We start from the raw sequence: 19,828 nt of genomic DNA, 5'->3' as shown, positions 1-19,828 counted from the left end.
CCTCTGAGGGTTAAAGCATGCAGGTCTCCATGTTTCTTCTAAATCAGCAGCTTTCTTGAAAGTCAGCTGATTTACTTCTAACCAATCAGTTGTTTCTCACAGTAGGACATTTGCATTGGGCACTGCCTTCGCTGTCTGAACTCTTATAAAAGTTAAGAAACAGGATGTCGAGTTCACTTTCAGCTGAACAACTTACAGGGTGGTGTACTCTTGGCTCGTCTGTTCCAACATTAAGACTCCAGGGTGAGTAGCCTCTAGTATTCTGCAAAAGCCAACTAAAACATAAGGAAGCTGCTAATCACTGTACAGCCACATAACAATATAGAGGATGCAGTAAACATATAATATGTGAGATGTCACCTTCCTCTGTAGAATGCTGATAGAATGATGTACACCCCAAGTACACCAAACTCATGTCGTGTGTAAGGTTATACTGCATCATAATATGATATTAGAGGTTTCCAAAGATGTAGTGTACATGTCCGATTTCAAATGATATTAATGAGAGTAATGATGTTGAGGTCATTATAGGACTACATTTTCTACTATCTCCCAAAAGACAATAGTGACTTTTTAACTTCTCTTTTACTGCAGTTTTCAGGATTACCATGGGAAATTCAAATGATCACAACTCAACTGAAGGCATCCAAGAAGCAATACAAAACAATGATCGAGAAAAGATCCAGCAGTACTTGGACTTGGAGAAAAATATTCCACTAAATATTGCCGTCACAGGAGAGTGTGGCTCTGGTAAATCCACCTTTGTTAATGCCTTCAGAGGCATACAGGACGGGGAGGAGGGAGCCGCCCCTACTGGTAGTGTGGAAACCACCTCAGAGGTTACACCATACCTCCATCCAAACTATCCCAATGTTACACTATGGGATCTTCCTGGTATTGGCACCACCAACTTTCCAGCTAAGAAGTACCTGAAGCTTGTTAAAATTGAAAGGTTTGACTTCTTCATCATCATCTCAGCCACTCGCTTCAAAGAAAATGATGTGATGCTCGCTAAGAAGATTCAGAAGATGGGGAAAAAGTTCTACTTTGTTCGCTCAAAGATAGACCTTGACTTACAAAATCAGGAAAGAAGCCAGAGGGATATCAACGCAGAAAGGATTCTTTCACAAATCAGGGAAGACTGCATTCAAGGTAAGTGACTTAAATCACATATAAATAGTGAGGTTAATTACAAAATGTCCATGAAACAAGTCACAAAAAGCCAAGATAGTGAGAACTATGTGATTGGTTTTACTTCAGTGCTTATGTTGGTCATTGTGTTTGTCTGACCCCAATTCACTCGGTTCTCTTTTATTTGTATTTTTTTTCTCAAATAAACAAGTCTGACAACCATTCCTTGCAGCCATCATTTAGCCTTATAGAACAGACTGATATTTTTGTATTAAACACTGATATTTTTGTATTGGAATTTTGCAAAAAAAAGCTTTAACACCATTTATGAATAATGAGAATCCAATGAATTTGATATTTATGCAACTCTTCCAAGAGTTAGTTGCTGTAACTTTTAATTTAACTGGATTAGATTTTGTTGAACCAACATATATAATGGAGGATATAATATATTATAATATATATATATATATATATATATATATATATATATATATATATATATATATAAAAACAAGATATTGGATTTAATAAATTGTTGCAACAATCATGTTATGGCAATGTATTACTGTCTAAAATAGTCTCAAATCTGAGAGAATGGTCTCAGGTCTTCTCTCACTTTATCATCAAAATGAATCAGAGGCTCCTTTCCAAACATTTGATAGTTTTTCTTAAAATCACAAAATACAATTATGGAACACAATTTTGTAAAAACAACATTTAGGCATGCTTTACAGATTTTCATTAATATCACTCTGCTGCCTCTCCTGACAAGCAAAGCCACCATATTTGTGATTCACTTTAAATTAAGGTTTTACATAAATCATAATCTATAAAGGAAGGAATCTCTGTCTGTAGGTCTGTCCAGCATGCAAGTCTTTCTTTACTGTTCACCCTTTCTGTAGGCTAATGGTGAATGTTGGTATTATCAGTGGTAGAAAAAACAGACCTACTCAAAACATTTTTTCTGAAGTAATCTATTAATACCGCACAGTACAGGTCCTTACATAATGTTTATTTCAAGTGACGAGTGAAAGAGGCATCATCATCATCACAATCTTCATGTCTGTTCAAGGTGGAGATTTCAACTCTAATATTTATAGTGCTGGAAAGTTTAATAAATAATAAAGCATCATATTTTAACGTATTTTCTTAATAAATTATTGCTTGCGTAATGGTCAGTGTGCGGGACTTTTTCTAAGCTATTTCATATAACAAAAAATAAAATCACTAGAAAACAGAAATGAAAAAAGGTTTTTATATTCTGAGACCGGATGTTGTCATTTCCAAGGCAACGAGTGATTTTATTTTTTGTTATATGAAATAGAAAATGAATATCAAAGCATATTTTTAAATATCTCTCATCCCCTTTTGACAATGAAAAGGAAAAAACACCTCGTATTTCAATTTCAAATTTTGTATTTTAAAATGAAAATCAAATAACCATTTGTTTTTTGTTTTTTAATACCTATTTATTAAATGAAAATCAAGTGACCAAAAGATACACTGACCATTTTGCCACAACACAACAGCATTAGTAAGACTGAAAACGAAAAGTGCAGAGCCGTATTTCCGTTTTTGAAAAAACAAACAAACTTAAAAACGGTCTGATTTGGGTTTTTAGCAAATTCCTCTTTCACACTGGAGTGTAAGTGGAGAAGAGCATTAGATGTGAGACATCTCCTTAGAATTCAGCTGTGCTATTCATGTTTCAGTCTTATACAAGCTAATGCCGTAAACTCTTAAAACACTGCTCACACAGCATACAGCACAGTGCTACATCATTATATTATGTTTCTGACCCTAAATATCTGCTACTAGGTTATGTGATGCAGCCATGTCATGGCAGGTGTATTGCTCAGCACCAAGGAAGCGCAGTGTTGACTGTGAAGTTGTTAAATTGTTCTCGAGAAAGCTGGAAGCAGCAAAACTACAGGCCAAACAATCAGACCGGTTACCAAAAGGATTGTTGGAACTGCACTAGGAAAAAGCAATTTGGAAGAGGGAAAGTTCAGAACATGGGAAAAATAAAACTTATAATAAAACAATAAAATGTGTTCTTAAATATGCATATTTTATTATACATTACAAGTTCAAACTAGAACTGCAAGCAGTTATGACAGGGTCCAAGCCTCCCGGCGCCAGTCGCCCCCGACACGAGTCGCCCCCGATGACCCAGGGAGAGCGCGAAAGCGGAACCCAAAGCGGAACCCAAAGCATAACGTGGGGAGGCAAACGTCAGGAAATGTTAAGAGGTTTGAGCCGCAAGGTCTGTGGTACATTGCAGTTGCAAATATGCTTTTAACATTGATTGAGTAAAAGGGCCAAACTCGTCTACGTTGATTATAGTGCCCCCTAATGGCCGATCATCACCAAATTTGGTACAGAGCCTCAGAGTGGCATGCCGAAGGAGCATCACAAGTTTCATGTTGATAGCAGTTACTATGGCAGAGAAATCGCAATCAATCGCAAATGTCCCATTTAAATGCATTGAGTTATTTGCCAAAACACGTCTACGTTCATTATAGCGCCCCCTAATGGCTGATCCTCACCAAATTTGGTACAGAGCCTCGGAGTGGGATGTCGAACAATAATACTTTTGCTCTGATACCTTTTAATTTGACCAAGATATGCTAAAGTTCGTGTTTTGTGGCTAGCTACGAAAATTTGTTTGGTTGTAAATTGTGCATACTTTAACGTAGGAACCGTTCATGACATATAAACTTTTTATAAAAATTGGTTGGGGAGCCTCAGAGGGTCATGGCAAACAAGAATCTAAAGTTTGTTTGTGCGTAATTTGCGCAATTTTTATCCTATAAAGATTCTTTTGATAACTCTTAGTCAGGTTGGTCTGGAGATGCTACGTACAAAGTTTCGTGCAGATCGGTCGCACGGTCTAGGAGGAGTTAGAAAATAGGTTTACAATAAATCACGATTTTTCGCACATAAAAGTATAGGCGGAAATGGGCGTGGCCTATATGAGGCGATTCAGCTGAATTCAGGGAAAGCATGGATATGTATATTTTTTATGTGCAATGTACGGTTTGGAAGTTATAAGGCCAAACGCGTTTTTTCTGCTATAGCGCCACCTAGTGGTGGAAGTGGCTGATTTCGTTTGTCCGAGGTCCTTGCAGGGATCTGGACTAAGGCATGGATACCCGACCCAAGCCCGACGGGTCCCGACGGGTCCCGACGGGTCCCGTCGGCTTCCCGACGGTACCCGACGGGCCGGGCTGGGTTCGGACAGATATTTAGAAATTATGGTCGGGTTCGGGTCGGGCTCGGTCACATCAGCGCGATAAGGCATTTGTTGTAAAATGGTGCTGCGGCTGCTTTAAGAGAGCTCAGTGTGTGTGTAAAGTGGGCAGAAGAGAGATAGAGAAAGAGGAAGCAGACGTGTGCGACCGGAGCAGAGTTGGTGGAATAAGTTTAAGTTTTGTACACAGTGTGTGTGTGGTGTCCGAGATAAACCCCAGACTGAAAGCCAAGTTCATTCATCTGCTCACCAGAAACGGGATTTTAACCCCGACGTTATTCATTTCATAACTTCGGCCCTGGAGGTAACGAGTCTCCCCTGGTTTTTTGATCACGGTCGGAATCGAAGCAAGCAGGAAAGGTTAACACATTGAACATTTTAAATTAAACAGCTTATTAACGTGCGCTTGTTCCCCCGTGTGCGCTGATGCGCTCATCTGTTGACATTTCCGAATGCCTTCCTACAGTTGCTTAATAAAAGCGGGCTTTCCACACAAACAAACGTAGGCTACATGTGTCATCAGTATGAGAAAAAAAATGAGATTTTAACTGTGTCGCGCTCGGGTCGGGCTTGGACATAAATATCTTAATGCCTGTCGGACGCGGGCCGGGTTCAGACAGAAAAATTCGGCCCGATCTGGACTCTAATCTGGACCAGTCCTGAAAATGGCACCTCCCACCATGTACGGTTTAGGCTGTAGTATCAGTTTTAGGGAGAGAAGAATAATAATCCTTAGGAAAGCAATAGGGTTCCACAACTCCGCTGGATCTGCCCCCTCGGGCTTGGAGCCCTAATTATTTTACAGTATATTTCTTATCATCATAATTTATTTTGTTTGTGACACAGGTCTTCAGAGGGCAGGTATTGTGTCTCCACAAGTGTTCCTGGTGTCCAGCTTTGATCTCCAGCTGTATGACTTCCCTCTCTTTGGGGAAACCTTAGAGAGAGAACTTCCTGAACACAAGAGAGATGTCCTGCTGTTGGTCATGCCCAATATCAGCCCAGAGGTCATCAACAAGAAGAAAGCAGCGTTCCATAATAAAATCAAATACTGGGCTATGCTTAGTGCAACTGTAGCAGGTGTACCAGTTCCTGGGCTTTCTATTACTGTTGATGTGGTCATGTTGGTTGGTGTTGTCATCCAATACGTACTTGGGTTTGGTCTTGATATCCCGTCACTGAAGAGACTCTCTAATAGGACAAATGTGCCATTCAATGATCTGACTGCCGTCATCTTTTCACCACTGGCTGCAACAGAAATAACCTCTGATCTTCTCTTGAAGGTGATTGGTCGATTTGCAGGCACAGCAGCATTAATAACAGCAGAGGAAGGGTCCAGATTAATTCCAATATTTGGAATCCCATTAGCAATGGGCCTCTCTTTTAAATCCACCTACAACATTCTCCAAACCATCCTCAACATGCTTGCTGAGGATGCTCATAGAGTGTTAAACAAGGTCCTGGAATCAAACACCTTGGGGTGATATTGTAAAGTGGATGGCAATGGCATTTGATGGCACATATAAAACTGCAGTGTACTAAAGAGCTTTTGAATGATCTTTATGCGTATATTGCATTGTATTTGTTTATACTCTATACAAATCATAATATTGTATTTTAACTGCACATTTTAGCAAACATGCATCATACGTTTTGCAGTTGATCTCTACAGTATGTATCATTTACTCTAATAGATCAGGTATTAATAAAAGCCTAAAAGCAGGGTAAAACATGCCTTTTTATACTTTAAAGGAAGTAATTCTATCATATTTTTGTATGAATCAGTTTAAAGAGAGTTTGTTTGTGATGCATTGTTATTAAGTATTGTGTATAGAACAGATACAGTATGGTTGTTAAATGAATACCTTTGAATCTTTAAATAAAAATCTTTTGTTAGCTCAATGTGGCTCTTGTAGGTGAAGGACTGAATTCTAGAAGCACCATTATCTTTTTTTAATCGTTTTATGACCAACAATGATTAATTAACGTTATTGGGTCTTGATGTCACCTGTAGACGAGTGTCCCCTGCCCTCCAGTGGACACAGTAAAGAACTACAACACATCATTCAAAGAAAATAATACTGATATTGTTTGTTTATCATCAATACTAACAGCATCACAACGGCATCGTTATTGTTATTAAAACCCCCTCTGAGATCACCTCATATTTAATATCTCCACATCAATACAGTCAGAGACTTACTTGTTTTGGTTCCCTTCAGAAGCAGAGAAATGAGCCGTTTCTACCAGTTGCTCCACGTGATTGTGAACCATCCACAAGCTTTGGAATCCAGCATGGAATACTGTGTCTTTGTAACATAAATAACTATGAATCAGATAACATTCATTAATTCATACAATAACAAGCGTGAGTCAACTATTAACTACCACTTTAAATCTCACTAACTCTCTTAAGTGTCCCCCTATACACCACTCCCATTCATATAGGTTCCTATCACATGTATTATTGGAATTGTTGTACTACAATCATAGATATAAAACGGATAGAAAGGCCATTTCTATTCAAATCAACGTAGCAGAATGGTCAGAGCAGCAGCCATTTCTATGTGTACCATTGCCATGGTCTTGGCCTACTGATGTCTCATAGGTCATAGCAGACAGGAAATGCATTGGAGATGACAAACCATCTTTTTTTTTTTAAGCGTATGGACTTTTCTGGGACAAAATCAAAATCTTAGTTTAAGTTTTTTTTTTGTTTCTACTTGCGGATTGAATGCTCCGTGACGCGTTCATACAACTCGAGAGGCTTCTCATTTTTTTGTCTCCTGACGTGTACAACATTGACTGGAGCATACAGCAGTACATCCTGGGACATTTCCCCCACTGCCCTGAGCCATGTGTATCACTCCCCTTTGCGTCAGCCTCATCACTATTCGACTAACCTTACGCCAATAACTTGATCCAGCACGTGGACAGTTACATCACACAACTGTTCCCAGGCAGTACAGATTGTGTGGAACAGGTGTGTTCCACATTGCAAGCAATTTTCTATAAAAGTCCACACAAAAAGTTTGACCTACTTTATGATTGCAGCAGCTCACACACTGTGGTCAAGCTACTGTGGCCATCCGTGCGTTTTCAGGCTAAGGGTAAAAAAACAAAAAAACATGGGTTTACTTTGAAATCCCTGGGACTGGTTCAGCCACCTCTGCCTCATTTTACATAGTTTCATCTCCAAAGTGTGTACAACAAGTTAAGAAGTTATGGTCATTACGTTGGGTCTTTCCTTTAACTAGTTGAGCCTCCCTCAGCACCACTAGTGAGACATTTGATCAACATGTTGGGCTTTTTGTCTCACTTCAGAGGCATCAATTAGTGAACTAAGGAATGTTTTCGCCTTGACTCGTTAACATGTAAGCGGCAACCTGTAGTCACTAGTTCACTAGTTACAGATCCTCGGGCCAACATGTTAACTAGTGCACAACATGCAAATGAAGTAGGCGGGATAGAACGAAATCCTGAGTCCTGATTGGTTTGTCTCTTTTATTTTGAACTGGAGAGCCAATAGGAAGCCTCAAATCCCCCTTCCCCTCCTCCTCATTAGCATTGTGTCTAACTAGTTAACTGTTGCACACTTTGGCTTTTACTAGTTAACCAGTATACATTTTGGACCACACTAGTTAACTAGTAAAGTCCAGAAACAGTCCAACTAGTGAACTAGTACGTTTTTTTGGATTTTACTATTATAACTAGTGGAGGAACCTGACTTTTGATATCAAGGATATGAAAGAAATGCTGGACCAGGGGTCGAACCCAGTACTCAGTGGTGCAAACCACTGCTACCCAGCCAACGTGCCTCCTTGGATGGCCAGATGATTTGCAATAGCAGCTATGGGTAGGAATGGGTCTATTACAATATATTTAAAAAGAAAGAAACTAGTGTATAACTCTGTAACATCAACAATATGAATAGTAACACATTTGATGTGGGTATCTGCAGTATCTATGTCTCCCAAACTAAAAGTGTCTGTGTTTTTTCACATGATAGGTTATGCTCTTAAAGGTGCTGTAGGTAGGATTGTGAAGATCCAGGACTTAGCCAAAAAATGTTAACATCAACAACTTCTCAGTCCCTCCCCCCTTTCAGGTAAAGCCCAAAACGGTCTCCATAGCCCCTCCCCACACAAGGGAGAATTAATGCGTGTGCATGAGCAGTGATTGACACGTAGTTTAGACCCCCCCCCCCCCCCGGCCCTGATTGGTGCATCTGAACAGGGAGCTGTGGATTTTTGCAAATCACACTACAGGCTGTAGGTGGTGCCAGAGGAGGTGGATTTTTTTTTAAATTACCTGCTTCATGTAGCTCTACTGGAACATAGTCAGTTTCAGCAAATATGACAGAAAGTTAGTTTTATAAGTCTTACCTACTGCACCTTTAATTAGGATTAACGGACTTACACTAATTACCAAAAATTACTACTACAAAAACTACTAATGAGTACCAAAAGGCAGTAAAGCAGAGGACAGTGCTGAAGTGTCATTCACCTGCAAATAGTTGCCTGCAGGGGGTGTGAAGGAGCTCTCCTTGTTTCCTGTAAATCAGCACCTTTCTTGAAAGTCAACTGATTTACTTAAAAACAATCAGTTGTCTCTCTCTCACAGTAGGACATTTTCATTGGTCACTGTCTTCACTGTTAGTTCAACGTGCAGGTTGAATTTATAACTGAATTAATATTTAATGTTGTCTTTTAAAAAAACATATGTAGAAATTGCTATGTTACACAAAGCACATTTAGTCAAAACATGCCTCTTTATCTTTTGAATACAGGAAGGAATATATTATTTTATATAAAGCAGTATAATGACATTTATTTCATTATAATTGTTGATGGATTGCCATTATTAAGTACTGTATACAGAATATGGTTGCTATCCTTCATGTTACAATGAAGACATTGGACTCTTCAAATAACATTCTTCTGAAATGGCTCTTTTGATGGATCAGTGTTGTTCTTGTAGATATTAATATTTGTAGGGATGAAGGACAGAATAGCCAACTAGAAACACCACTTTCTTTTTCCCATTGTTTGATTCCAAAGGTCCAGTGAACCAACAGTGATGAAGGTTAATGTGTCTTGATGTCACCTGACTGCCCTCCAGTGGTCACAGGGAGGAACTACAACACATCACTCTTGAAGGATATATTTGAGCATCTTTATACTTAATACATACTTATCACTACTGTGTCACTATTGTTATTAATGCACATTTTCGAACTAACGATAATATTCATGATACATTTGTTATCAGTATATGTATATCAATAAAAACACCTCCACATTCTTCAGTGGGAACATTTTATCTCTATCTTCTATCCTCTAGTTATTTTGTTTGGTCGACAGAATATTAGAAACACTACAGCCAGTTTGGTTTTATTTTGAAAGTCTGTATGACAATGATACTCTATGACTTGATGGTAAAATGGAGCTATGAAGTACCTGCTGTCATTATGTTATTGCTGTCATTATGAAGTTTCTTGCTATTGACAATGCCATTAAATCCCTTTAACTGCCCCCTCCCCCCCTTTGAAAACTTTTAAACATTATCAAAGACTTGGATATAAACAGATTTTTGGATATTCGCACACACCGCTACACCAAGCTTTTCAAGAACTGGTTGCAGGGGCGAGTCCAGGATTTTTAAAGTGGGGTGGTGCAGGGGGAACCAATAATCAGTCAGGGGATTTTATCAGAATACAGCATAGAAAATCTGCTTAGAAATATAGTAAATTTTAGATAGGATAGAACAACACAATTCAATTTTGCTAAATAAAACACATCACATTCATTGTTAATTTAACTTGTTTTTTTCAACAAATTGTGTATCCAAATACAATACAGTTTTTTAATGGGCTCTTAAGGCAAAACTTTGGATATGTGGAAACATTAATTGGTCATGTGACAAGGGATGGGAAGGTTTATTGCCACAGAATATAAAAATAATGTGCAATACACTTATAATAAACTTGCCTCAAACTTCAAAAAAGAAAACCACCCCAGGCCCCCCCTCTAGACCCACCCCTGGCTGGTTGAAGGAATGAAAGAGGGATGCTGCGTTTGCACAGTCCAACAAGTCCTCCACTGCTGGTAAACTTGCTACATGTAAACGGGAACATTAGTGGAATAGTTACTTTCATTAGCCATGTAAACAGCGTAGTCGGAATATCGAATATCCTTTCCTTCTGTATACACCTACAGTATGACCTAAACATCCATCCCAATAAAGCATTCTGAAGAAAAGATCATAACCAGTTGTAAGGGACAAACGTTTATTGTAACCCTACAAAAGACACAGGGTGAGAAAAAAATACAAAACAAAAATAAAATTATAGAAATGAAAGAAAAAAAAAAATCTCATTCTTATACAAGTCTCAAAACTATCCATCATACACGGACCACAGTTTATTTATTCATATTTTTTTTAATATAACATTTTGCTGTAATGCTGTGTGTACATACAAAATATAGCAAACTAAATAAGGCAAATAAATAGAGGTACAATTTACAGGAAAATGGAACATTCCTCAATGTTTTAATTTTTTTTTTTTTTTTTTTAAATCTTATCTCAAACATCAACAATGGTGTACAAAATGCTTCTTTTTTTTGTCCAACTGTACATCTTTCGGTGGAGGATACTTTTTTTCCAACCATAAAAATACTGACTCCTCACAATTATACAACCTCTAAAACTGGGTGTAACTTTTCTCAGGCAGTACAAAATGTCGTGTAACAGGTGTGTTCCACATCGCAAGCAATTTTCTATTAAAGTCAACACATCACACTTTGTGCACCCTTGTCGAGGCATGCAGTTTGACGCGCATTGAAGTGCATGATTTGACAGAATTTTGGTGGTGTTGGGAAACATTCCCCCTTTTTTTTTCCTTTTACACACCAAAGCAGGTGACAGACAAAAGAGGATGTCAAACTCGGTACACTCCTGTAAGGTACGAGTGTCACTTTTTTTGTGCATGTGTCCCCACAAATCCAATCTCTGCCGTGACCCAACACGTGACTGCCTGTTAACGTTATTCCAGCGGCCCAGCCGGAGTCCCAACCACACTTGCCCTTTTTTCTTTTCTTCCCACCATGTTTTTGCACCACTCTTTCGTTGCATCCTTCTCATTTCTAGAGAAGGCGCCGCAAATGGAAATGTCCCATAATAAAAGTGCATTGAACAAGCTACTAATTTCATTCCTCTGGTTTCCATCTGTACACTCCAAACATCAGCCAGTCAATGGCCAAATAAACATCCAAACATGTAACAACATAAACTTGTAATAATACTGACAATGTTGCAATACCCCTCTGTAAATAGTCTGCACTACAGTGCGGGTTAAAGCTCTGGATTAAGAGTTTAAAGGGTCTGCCAAAGTCTGATATACTAACTCTGATTAACTTGAAAGACAAAGGAGCAGAGGTTAGGAAATCAAATAGCTCAAATATACATGAAATGCTGGTTAAAGAATAGGCAATCAATATGTCATTAGAACTTTGTGATATTTCAAAGTGTCGGAAAGTTTGAGTCTATTTGGTTTGCCGGTTAATCTTCTCTCTCCTTCAGTTTGAGGATCAATTAAAGGACTAAACCCCTAGCAGGATGAGGTGTCTCTGTGATGTAACCGATAATGGATAAATTAAAGGTTTAGGCAAAAAGGATTTTTCTCTGTACAGGTGATAGGTCAAACTTCTCTTGCCACGCTGAAGTCACTCATTTTAGCGGACTTTGGCGAGTTAATGTGCCACATCGTGTTAACACTTCGCAGAGCTGCTTTTAACTGCTTGTGATGTCAGCTGGGACATCAAAGTGCACCGTCTGAAGCCACAAGATGGCGCCAATTCGTCTAAATCCAACTGTCAGCTGTATTACTTAGCAGACACTGTACTGTACATTTTTTTTGGAAAGCAACAAGCACTAAAACACAATAATAGGAATGGTAAATGTGTGAAAACAGGGTCAGAGGCACTTCGATTTGAAACCTAGACTAAATAGAAAAGCTGGCAGAATGAAGGAACAAACTGCCATAACCTATTACTACTGTAGTGATTACACACAGCAGTGGGTGTTAAGTGATTAGTCTGTTTGTCCAGAAAGAAAAAAAAAAAACTGTCCGACACTGTCAATAATCCAACAATGTCTTTTTCCTGGTTTTGTAACACTACCGTTACACTAAGTGCTTATTGAGTCAAGTGCAGAGGGGAAATTCTATCTCCAATTCAAAGTCAGAACTAGGGAAAGGAACTGCAATACCAGTCCTAGGTGTTTAACTGTGACTATTACCACGAAAACAACCACTTCACTCTTACCCCTTACACACTGAACCAGGGGGCTGTTGTGCAAATCCTTTGGCCTGTCAAACTCGACCAATCTTAACGTAATAAGTAGGGATGCACCGAATCCAGGATTCGGCTTCAGATTCGGCCGAATATTGGGCTTTTTGACGGGGTTCGGTTTCTGCTGAACCTTAGAATTTTTTTTTCCACCAAACCGAACCCTACGCTTCCACTAATGCAGTAGGCTGTGAGAAAGTGAAAATGGAACTTGTGAGCAGAAAAAGTGTTGTTAGGCAGTACTTTCAGTCAAAAGAAGGCCATTCAAGTCCAGCTACATGTTCAATTTGTAATGCCGATTTGTCTCGTGGTGGCAAGGACCCTAACAAGTGAAAAATACACTGCTGTGGACGTTGTTTACTTCATTAATGTGTTTACTGTGTTAACGGACTGAGGATGGGAGTAGGATTCGGTATTCGGTTTCGGCAGAATCTTAACCAGTGGATTCGGTATTCGAACCCCAAAAATCTGGATTTAGTGCATCCCTAGTAATAAGGATACATGACAGTACATGAAGCTAAAACATGCATGAATAGGCTAACAGAGGAAGATTAAACACAGTGTCCAGTTTTAAATTTGTTCTGAAAAAGAATAAGTAATTTTCCTGCTGGACAGCTCACATATGGCTCTATACTGTACTATAGTAACCATGCAATGCAGATTAAATGACTAAAATGGGTTATCTAAGAACAGAAATGGATGATTAGCAGGATGACACCAGGATATTCACTATAGACTTTATGTGTGTTGCACTCTATCTGCTTCCATTAAGATGCATGTTCATATGATTCTTGTTTTTAATGGATCCACACTTTTCCCCAAAATGCTTCCTCTTCTCCCTAAGAATTGACCGGGAGTGACTCCTTCCGCAGAAGAGCCCTCACCCCAGGATTACAGCCCTCTGTGTGGGTACACCTCCTGTAGCAAGCTATCCTGTACTGTACTGGATGTCCATCTTCAAAAAAGACCATCTTAATGTTGTACTGAGGCGAGCCCATACTTTGCATTGCAGCCTTTGTCATGCCTACTGCTAAGGTTTTAGAAATGCATATATAAATAAAAAAATATACCTCCTTGAATATTTCAAAAACTTAAAGAAAAATGACCTCGGTTGGCTTCAGTATGTAGGTCGGACTCTTGTTTGGCAAAAGGTTGCCCATAGTAACAGGGCCGTATCTCAAAACGTTTCAGAGAAGCTGGAAGGAAAGATGCTCTCTGAGGCTGTTGGTGTCCTGTTAATGTCCACCAGTATGCAACTCATTTGCATCAAGCCACTCTATTTTAAATCTACACCCTTTAAGTGCTTTGTTGTACCCTGACTTTGCAATAACAGACGAATTACAACGCCAACTGAAATAAAAGCGCACAGAAACACTGCATGATGAGCCTGAATCGTGGCAACAGAGCAATCAAGCGATAGTTTACCTTGAGAAATCTTTAACTGGATTGATGGCTCTGTCTTGAGACCACATGTTTTAGCACCAGTGTAACAGATCCTTCAGATACTATGGATGAGATCATTAAAGGCCCAATGGGAACTGCTATACAGCATCCTTTTGGCTGCTATACTGCCGAGTTCACACATGGTCTGCATTTGGCTGCAGCCGATGGATCGGACCACACATTCAGACCATGCAGACTCCAGGTCTGAATTCGTACAGTATATGGCATTCCATTAACTTCGTTATAGATAAAAGGTCATTTTAGCACAGAGAAAACTGTTTCCAGAGGACAGTTTGGATCGGCTTGTGGAGTGTAAAGTTGGTCAGAAAAGCTACAGTGCAAACAAGACATACAGGTGTGAAAAGGACGAGCAATTATCTCTTTGACATAAAGCGCAATATTGTATAGAAATTCACTTCCGACGTCAATGTGAACTTGCAACACCAACAAATAATGCGTCGCGTGTACAAAACCCCAAAAATGCCATGAAAACAAAAAAAACCTCTACATCTTTGCAATTAGCTTGTCTGCATCTAAATATAAATATATATCAACGCCTAATTGCAGTATGTTTTGTATTAGTACATTTACATTTGCTTTCTCTTTGCTGTGGCACTGGTTCATGCCAGAACAACGTTGAAACCAGTGAAGAGTGGAGGTGAGGCTTGACCCTTGTGGCACAGTTGTCATTTTGTCAGGTGGATCAAGCCGACAAGTTGGTTTTCCTTGAGTTGTATCCTCTAAAAACTGCTGTTTGGGATGTACATACGTACGTCCTTCCTGGGAACGCTGTGCGCTGGAGGTGGCCGTTGGGCTGAAGCGATAACCCCCCCGTTGTGTATCGTTCCAACAATCTTTCAGAAGCCTACAAAGCTCTGGGATTTGCGGAATACACACCCCTCTTTCCAGTAAAGGAAGTTCATGGATACCCATCCATTCTGTGTCACACTTGAAGCAACCATTGACTGTGGAGGTGATGGCTTAGTTCCCCCCCTTTCCCACCTTCTTTTGTCAGTTTTCCCAATCCTTTCTCTTGGCCTGGAGTCTATGTACACTGTGACTGGCTGATCCCAAAGTCCTGTGTGTTTTAGAGCCAGGGAGCAAAAAAGATAGGACGGCTCCAGCACCAAGGAACTTTCAGAGGAAGAGTGAAGGGGTTTGTGAGGGAAAACAAAGAGCAGGGAAAAACAGCGGGGTGATAGAGAGCTGGAAGCTTGTAGCACAGTGTTATAGAGGATATGGTCAAAATATATGGGATAATGTGTCACAGTGGTCTGTCCGTCCATCCATAGATCCCAACCGTCCTTCGCCCAGCTCAGGAGATCATACAAGGCCCAGGACAAACCGGTTGGGAATAGCTTTACAAGACCAATCAGAGGAGGGTGCTGCATCCTTCAAAACGGCGTGGCTGTCCACACATGTGGCTACATGTCCAGTCCAGCCGTTATTCACATCCTCTCCAACGTTCATGGACTGAAAAGGTGTTAAGAGATCTACACCAGGGCAGAATTTTGGTGTCTAGTGTTTATTTATTTTTTCCCTTCCTTTTTCCCCCGAACTAGTAGTTTACCTTGGTGACAGCTCGCTCGCGGCCCCCACCCTCCACCAGCTGGTTGACGGAGCGCTTGCGGTTGCGCTTGAATTTGTTCAGGTCCTTGTCAAAGACCTCACCGGAACGCAACGCCGACACCAGGTCGTCAAACTCTCCGCCGACCTCGTCTGAGGCTCCGCTCTTCTTGGCCCGCCGTTCTCGCTCCCTCTGCTCCTTGAGCTGGAAAGATGGAGACAGGAAGTCAGGGTTGCAAAGACAGAAACATGAAGGAGTAGCACTTAAAAGGTGCTGTAGGTAGGATTGCAAAGATCCAGGACTTAGCCAAAAAAATTTGAACATCGACAACTTCTCAGTCCCTCCCCCCTTTCTGCTGAAGCCCAAAACTGTCTCCTAAGTCCCTCCCCCCACAAGGGAGAATGAATGTGTGTGCATGAGCAGTGATTGACACGCAGTTAGACACCCCCCCCTGGCCCTGATTGGTGCATCTGAACAGCTGTGGAATTTTGCAAATCCCACTACAGGCTGTAGGTGGTGCCAGAGGAGCCAGATTGTTTTTTAAATGACCTGCTTCATGTAGTTCTACTGGAACATAGGGTCAGTTTCAGCAAATATGACAGAAAGTTAGTTTTATAAGGCTTACCTACTGCACCTTTAACACGTGTTTTAAACACTCGTTTCAAAATGTTAAGGCAAGAAATAAAACAAAGTAGAGTCTTTTTCCAAACCATTGCTGTCTCAGGTTTATTCTCTAAATGTGTCTCACCATGGCCTCCATTCGTGCCCTCCTCTCCTCCTCATCTTTACGCCGCTGCATGTTCTCCAGGTCCTGCCGCGCTTCGCTGAACGACTGTAAAAAGGTGTCGAAGATCCCAAAGAACTCATCGGGCTGCATCCTCCCTTCTTCCTCCCCAAAGTGCTTCAGAGATTTGGTGAACTGCACAGAGATAACCATTTATTTAATTTTCATATTTTGATAGGGAGTAACTTCTGGTAGATCAACATGGACAAAGCTGATGATAAATACAACAAGACAAAATGCTTTATTACATGAACTGTATTCTCCGCTATGTTTTTGTAGTGAAAGACACACGTGAGCCTGCACTGCTGATATGCATCCTTGATGTTCTCAACCACACACACACACACACACACACACACACACACACACACACACACACACACACACACACTAAGAGCATGATTTGACCACCTTATGTCCAGTCTGTTCAGTCCAAGCTGTCCAGTGTTCTGTGCCAGGACGATGCCTGCAGCCAAACCTACTCTACATTCCTACACACACAGCTCTGTATTGTACTACAGTATGCAGCAGAAAACTGAATGACCAGATCAACTCAGTGTCTCGCTAAAAGACAGCAGCAGGACACAAGGGCAGCACCACAATTCGGTACATGTGTGGCTACACAATTCTGGCAAGAAGTACACAGATCATTTTGTTCCTTTTTTAACGAGCGTAATTATTAATCCTGATTATATTGGTTTCAGGAAATAAACATTTTACATGCAGTTTTTTTTTTAACTTGACATAACCCAACTTAAGTCTAGGCCTCTTTAGCTCCTAAATGTTCCACTGTAGCACTCAACTAGAGCTTCAAGTGACCCATTTCACATAATCATTTGTTGAATTCTTTATATACATATATTGATTCGTGCAGCCTTAAAATTATTTGTTGTTTTTTTTACACTGAAGCAAAAATGTCTCTTTAGAATTTAAAGGGATACATACCTAAGATTTAAATTAACATCTACTGTAGAAATATTTATTTAACGTAAGGATAAGGCAGCATACAATAGAGATAACCAAGCAAAGTAACAAGTCACAATTGCACTGAAGTATAGTACCTGAATGAATGTATGTGCATACTTTTGTCCAATGGTTACTTTTGCTTTGGCACATTTGCATATTGAAAGGTTGTAACTATGTAATAACTGTTAGGGCTGGGCAATATATCGATATTATATCGATATCGTGATATGAGACTAGATATCGTCTTAGATTTTGGATATCGTAATACCGTGATATGACATAAGTGTTGTCTTTTCCTGGTTTTAAAGGCCGTATTATAGTAAAGTGATGTACTTTTCTAGCTGTTCTATTATTTGCCTTTTCCCCACTTACATGTAGACATTATGTCCACATTACTGATGATTATTTATCTAAAATATAAGTGTGAAGATATTTTGTTAAAGCACCAATTGTCAACCCTAGAATATCGCAGCAATATCAATATCGAGGTATTTGGTCAAGAATATCGTGATATCTGATTTTCTCCATATCGCCCAGCCCTAATAACTGTGCTGGCATATGACTGCAGCCCCCCCCCCCAAAAAAAAAACAGGTTTTTGGTTGGAAATCAGCAGTGTGTACTGCGCTGTACTCTGTTCTATTCTTATCGTATGTCAGAGTAAGGTGACAGAAAACATTTCCAGTCCATAGTAGGCGAGTACACTGTATGTGGTTTTAGTGTTGTGATATGAAGGAGTAGGGGATTGCTCTTTTCTGAAGATGCATCCTGTCATTATGGGATGGTCACCATGGCAACCCCCACCATGATCCCTCTCCCTACTGTAATTATGTGTCTGGTCAAATCTGTTTCCTATCGTCCCCTCAGGTCTGGGTTAAATGAGCGCACGCACGCACGCACGCTGGAAGTTGTTAGAAATCCACAGATTTCTTTACAGGCTGTTTCAGACCGGCTCTGGTTAACACATGATAGATTTGGCTTTGCTTGGCACCTTCTCCCTAACCACTGCTTAAATACTGCTAATTATACGGAGGTGTTGTGACTGCTGTGTGTTATAAAAATGCACCAAAGGGAAACCTATTTACAGACAACATGACATGTTTTTATCCAGCACAAAGAGCTTGTCTGGATAGACAGGTATGTCCTCAGAGAATCAAGATTGGTCACATTGTTACTTCTGATTGTATCTGATCCCTCCCACCCTCCATAAACACTATTACAGAGGAAGTTAACCAAGCTTGTTCGTTCAATAGTGCCTTAGTTTGTGGCTAGCACCCCCCCCCCCCAACACCCTGCTAGTCTGCCAGCAGTACTCTGCCAACTTATTAAGTGAAGAAAATGAAAAAAATAAAGGGTGATGGTGAAACAGTTGTAGGTTCGATGAAAGTAGGCAAGTGGGAAATATGTTTCGGAAATTGGTGTTGAGGTAGAAATTAAAACATGAACAAAACATTGCCAATGTGCAATGAACCCGCAGTGAAGTCTGTCTCTGCAGGCTTTGGGTCGGTGCACCTGTATAAAAGGATCACCATTTTTAACTGTGTAACATAGCTTTGATCCATTCATTGGCCATAGCATGGAGAAACAGACCCCATTTGGTGGTCACAGTTAAAAACCAGATGCTATCGGAGTGAAAACCCAACTACAGACTTTTAAAAGGCTATAGTATAATTTATGCAAGTGTGTCCCCCCCCCCCCCATTTACTACTAATCACATTAACTTTATACTTCCACAAACTATTGCCCAAAGCAACAGCCCAATGGTACAGATGTCTGGTCCTCCACAGGATGAATTGTAACAAGCTTAGTGATGTCTGGCCTTTTCTTCCAGCGCCATCATCAGGTCAGAATTTCAATTTGTGCATTACTTTGGTTTACAACCAAATACCTGTAAAATCTCAGCAAATTACCAAATGGTGAACATGGTAAGCATTATGCTTGCTTAACATTGTTGTGAGCATGTTAGCATGCTGATGTTAGCATCTGGCTGAAAGATCAACTTGCTTGTGACAGTGATTCATCACTGTGCCTGCTTTTATTGTTCTCAAAATGACATCACTGCTGTGTGTTATCAAATCCATCTGCACTTTACAAATCAGTCTGCAATTACATTTGCATGATCCTGCAATGATTAAAAAAAACATCATGATGTGTGCTGTGATGGATTAGATTTATCAGGTAGGTTGCAAGTGTCTATAGGTTAATTCTTATTAATACAGTACTTAAAAGGAATGAATATTTCAATGGCTACCTGTAAGGTGGGAAAACACATTTATGAAATCACTAGAGCCCGACCGATAAAGGATTTTTAAGGCCGATATCGATACAAATATTT

The 19,828-nt window shown here is 40.0% G+C and overlaps 2 protein-coding genes across 5 annotated transcripts in view; one reads left to right on the top strand and one right to left on the bottom strand.

The window, feature by feature from the left end:
* Positions 1–6,015, top strand: LOC116065739 (interferon-inducible GTPase 5-like). The gene is made up of 3 exons (XM_031321352.2): positions 1–243; positions 595–1,152; positions 5,234–6,015. Exons 1-3 carry the CDS (start codon positions 165–167, stop codon positions 5,869–5,871), a joined length of 1,275 nt encoding a protein of 424 aa, XP_031177212.1. The 5' UTR covers positions 1–164; the 3' UTR covers positions 5,872–6,015.
* A 7,293-nt stretch (positions 6,016–13,308) lies between these two features.
* Positions 13,309–19,828, bottom strand: part of daam2 (dishevelled associated activator of morphogenesis 2) — a 112,519-nt gene continuing 105,999 nt past the window's right edge. For all 4 annotated transcript variants that reach the window (XM_031321346.2, XM_031321345.2, XM_035994468.1 and 1 more), the window contains 2 exons: positions 16,494–16,664; positions 13,309–15,949 (listed from right to left, as the gene is read on the bottom strand). In XM_031321346.2, coding sequence (XP_031177206.1) covers positions 15,737–15,949; positions 16,494–16,664 — 384 coding nt within the window. In that variant the 3' untranslated portion in view covers positions 13,309–15,736. The remainder of the gene's footprint in view (positions 15,950–16,493; positions 16,665–19,828) is intronic.

The sequence above is a fragment of the Sander lucioperca genome, chromosome 18 (genome assembly GCF_008315115.2).
Source record: "Sander lucioperca isolate FBNREF2018 chromosome 18, SLUC_FBN_1.2, whole genome shotgun sequence".
NCBI lineage: Eukaryota > Metazoa > Chordata > Actinopteri > Perciformes > Percidae > Sander > Sander lucioperca.
The sequence above is the reverse complement of the archived record's forward strand: the minus strand, read 5'-3'. Positions and strand labels throughout refer to the sequence as shown.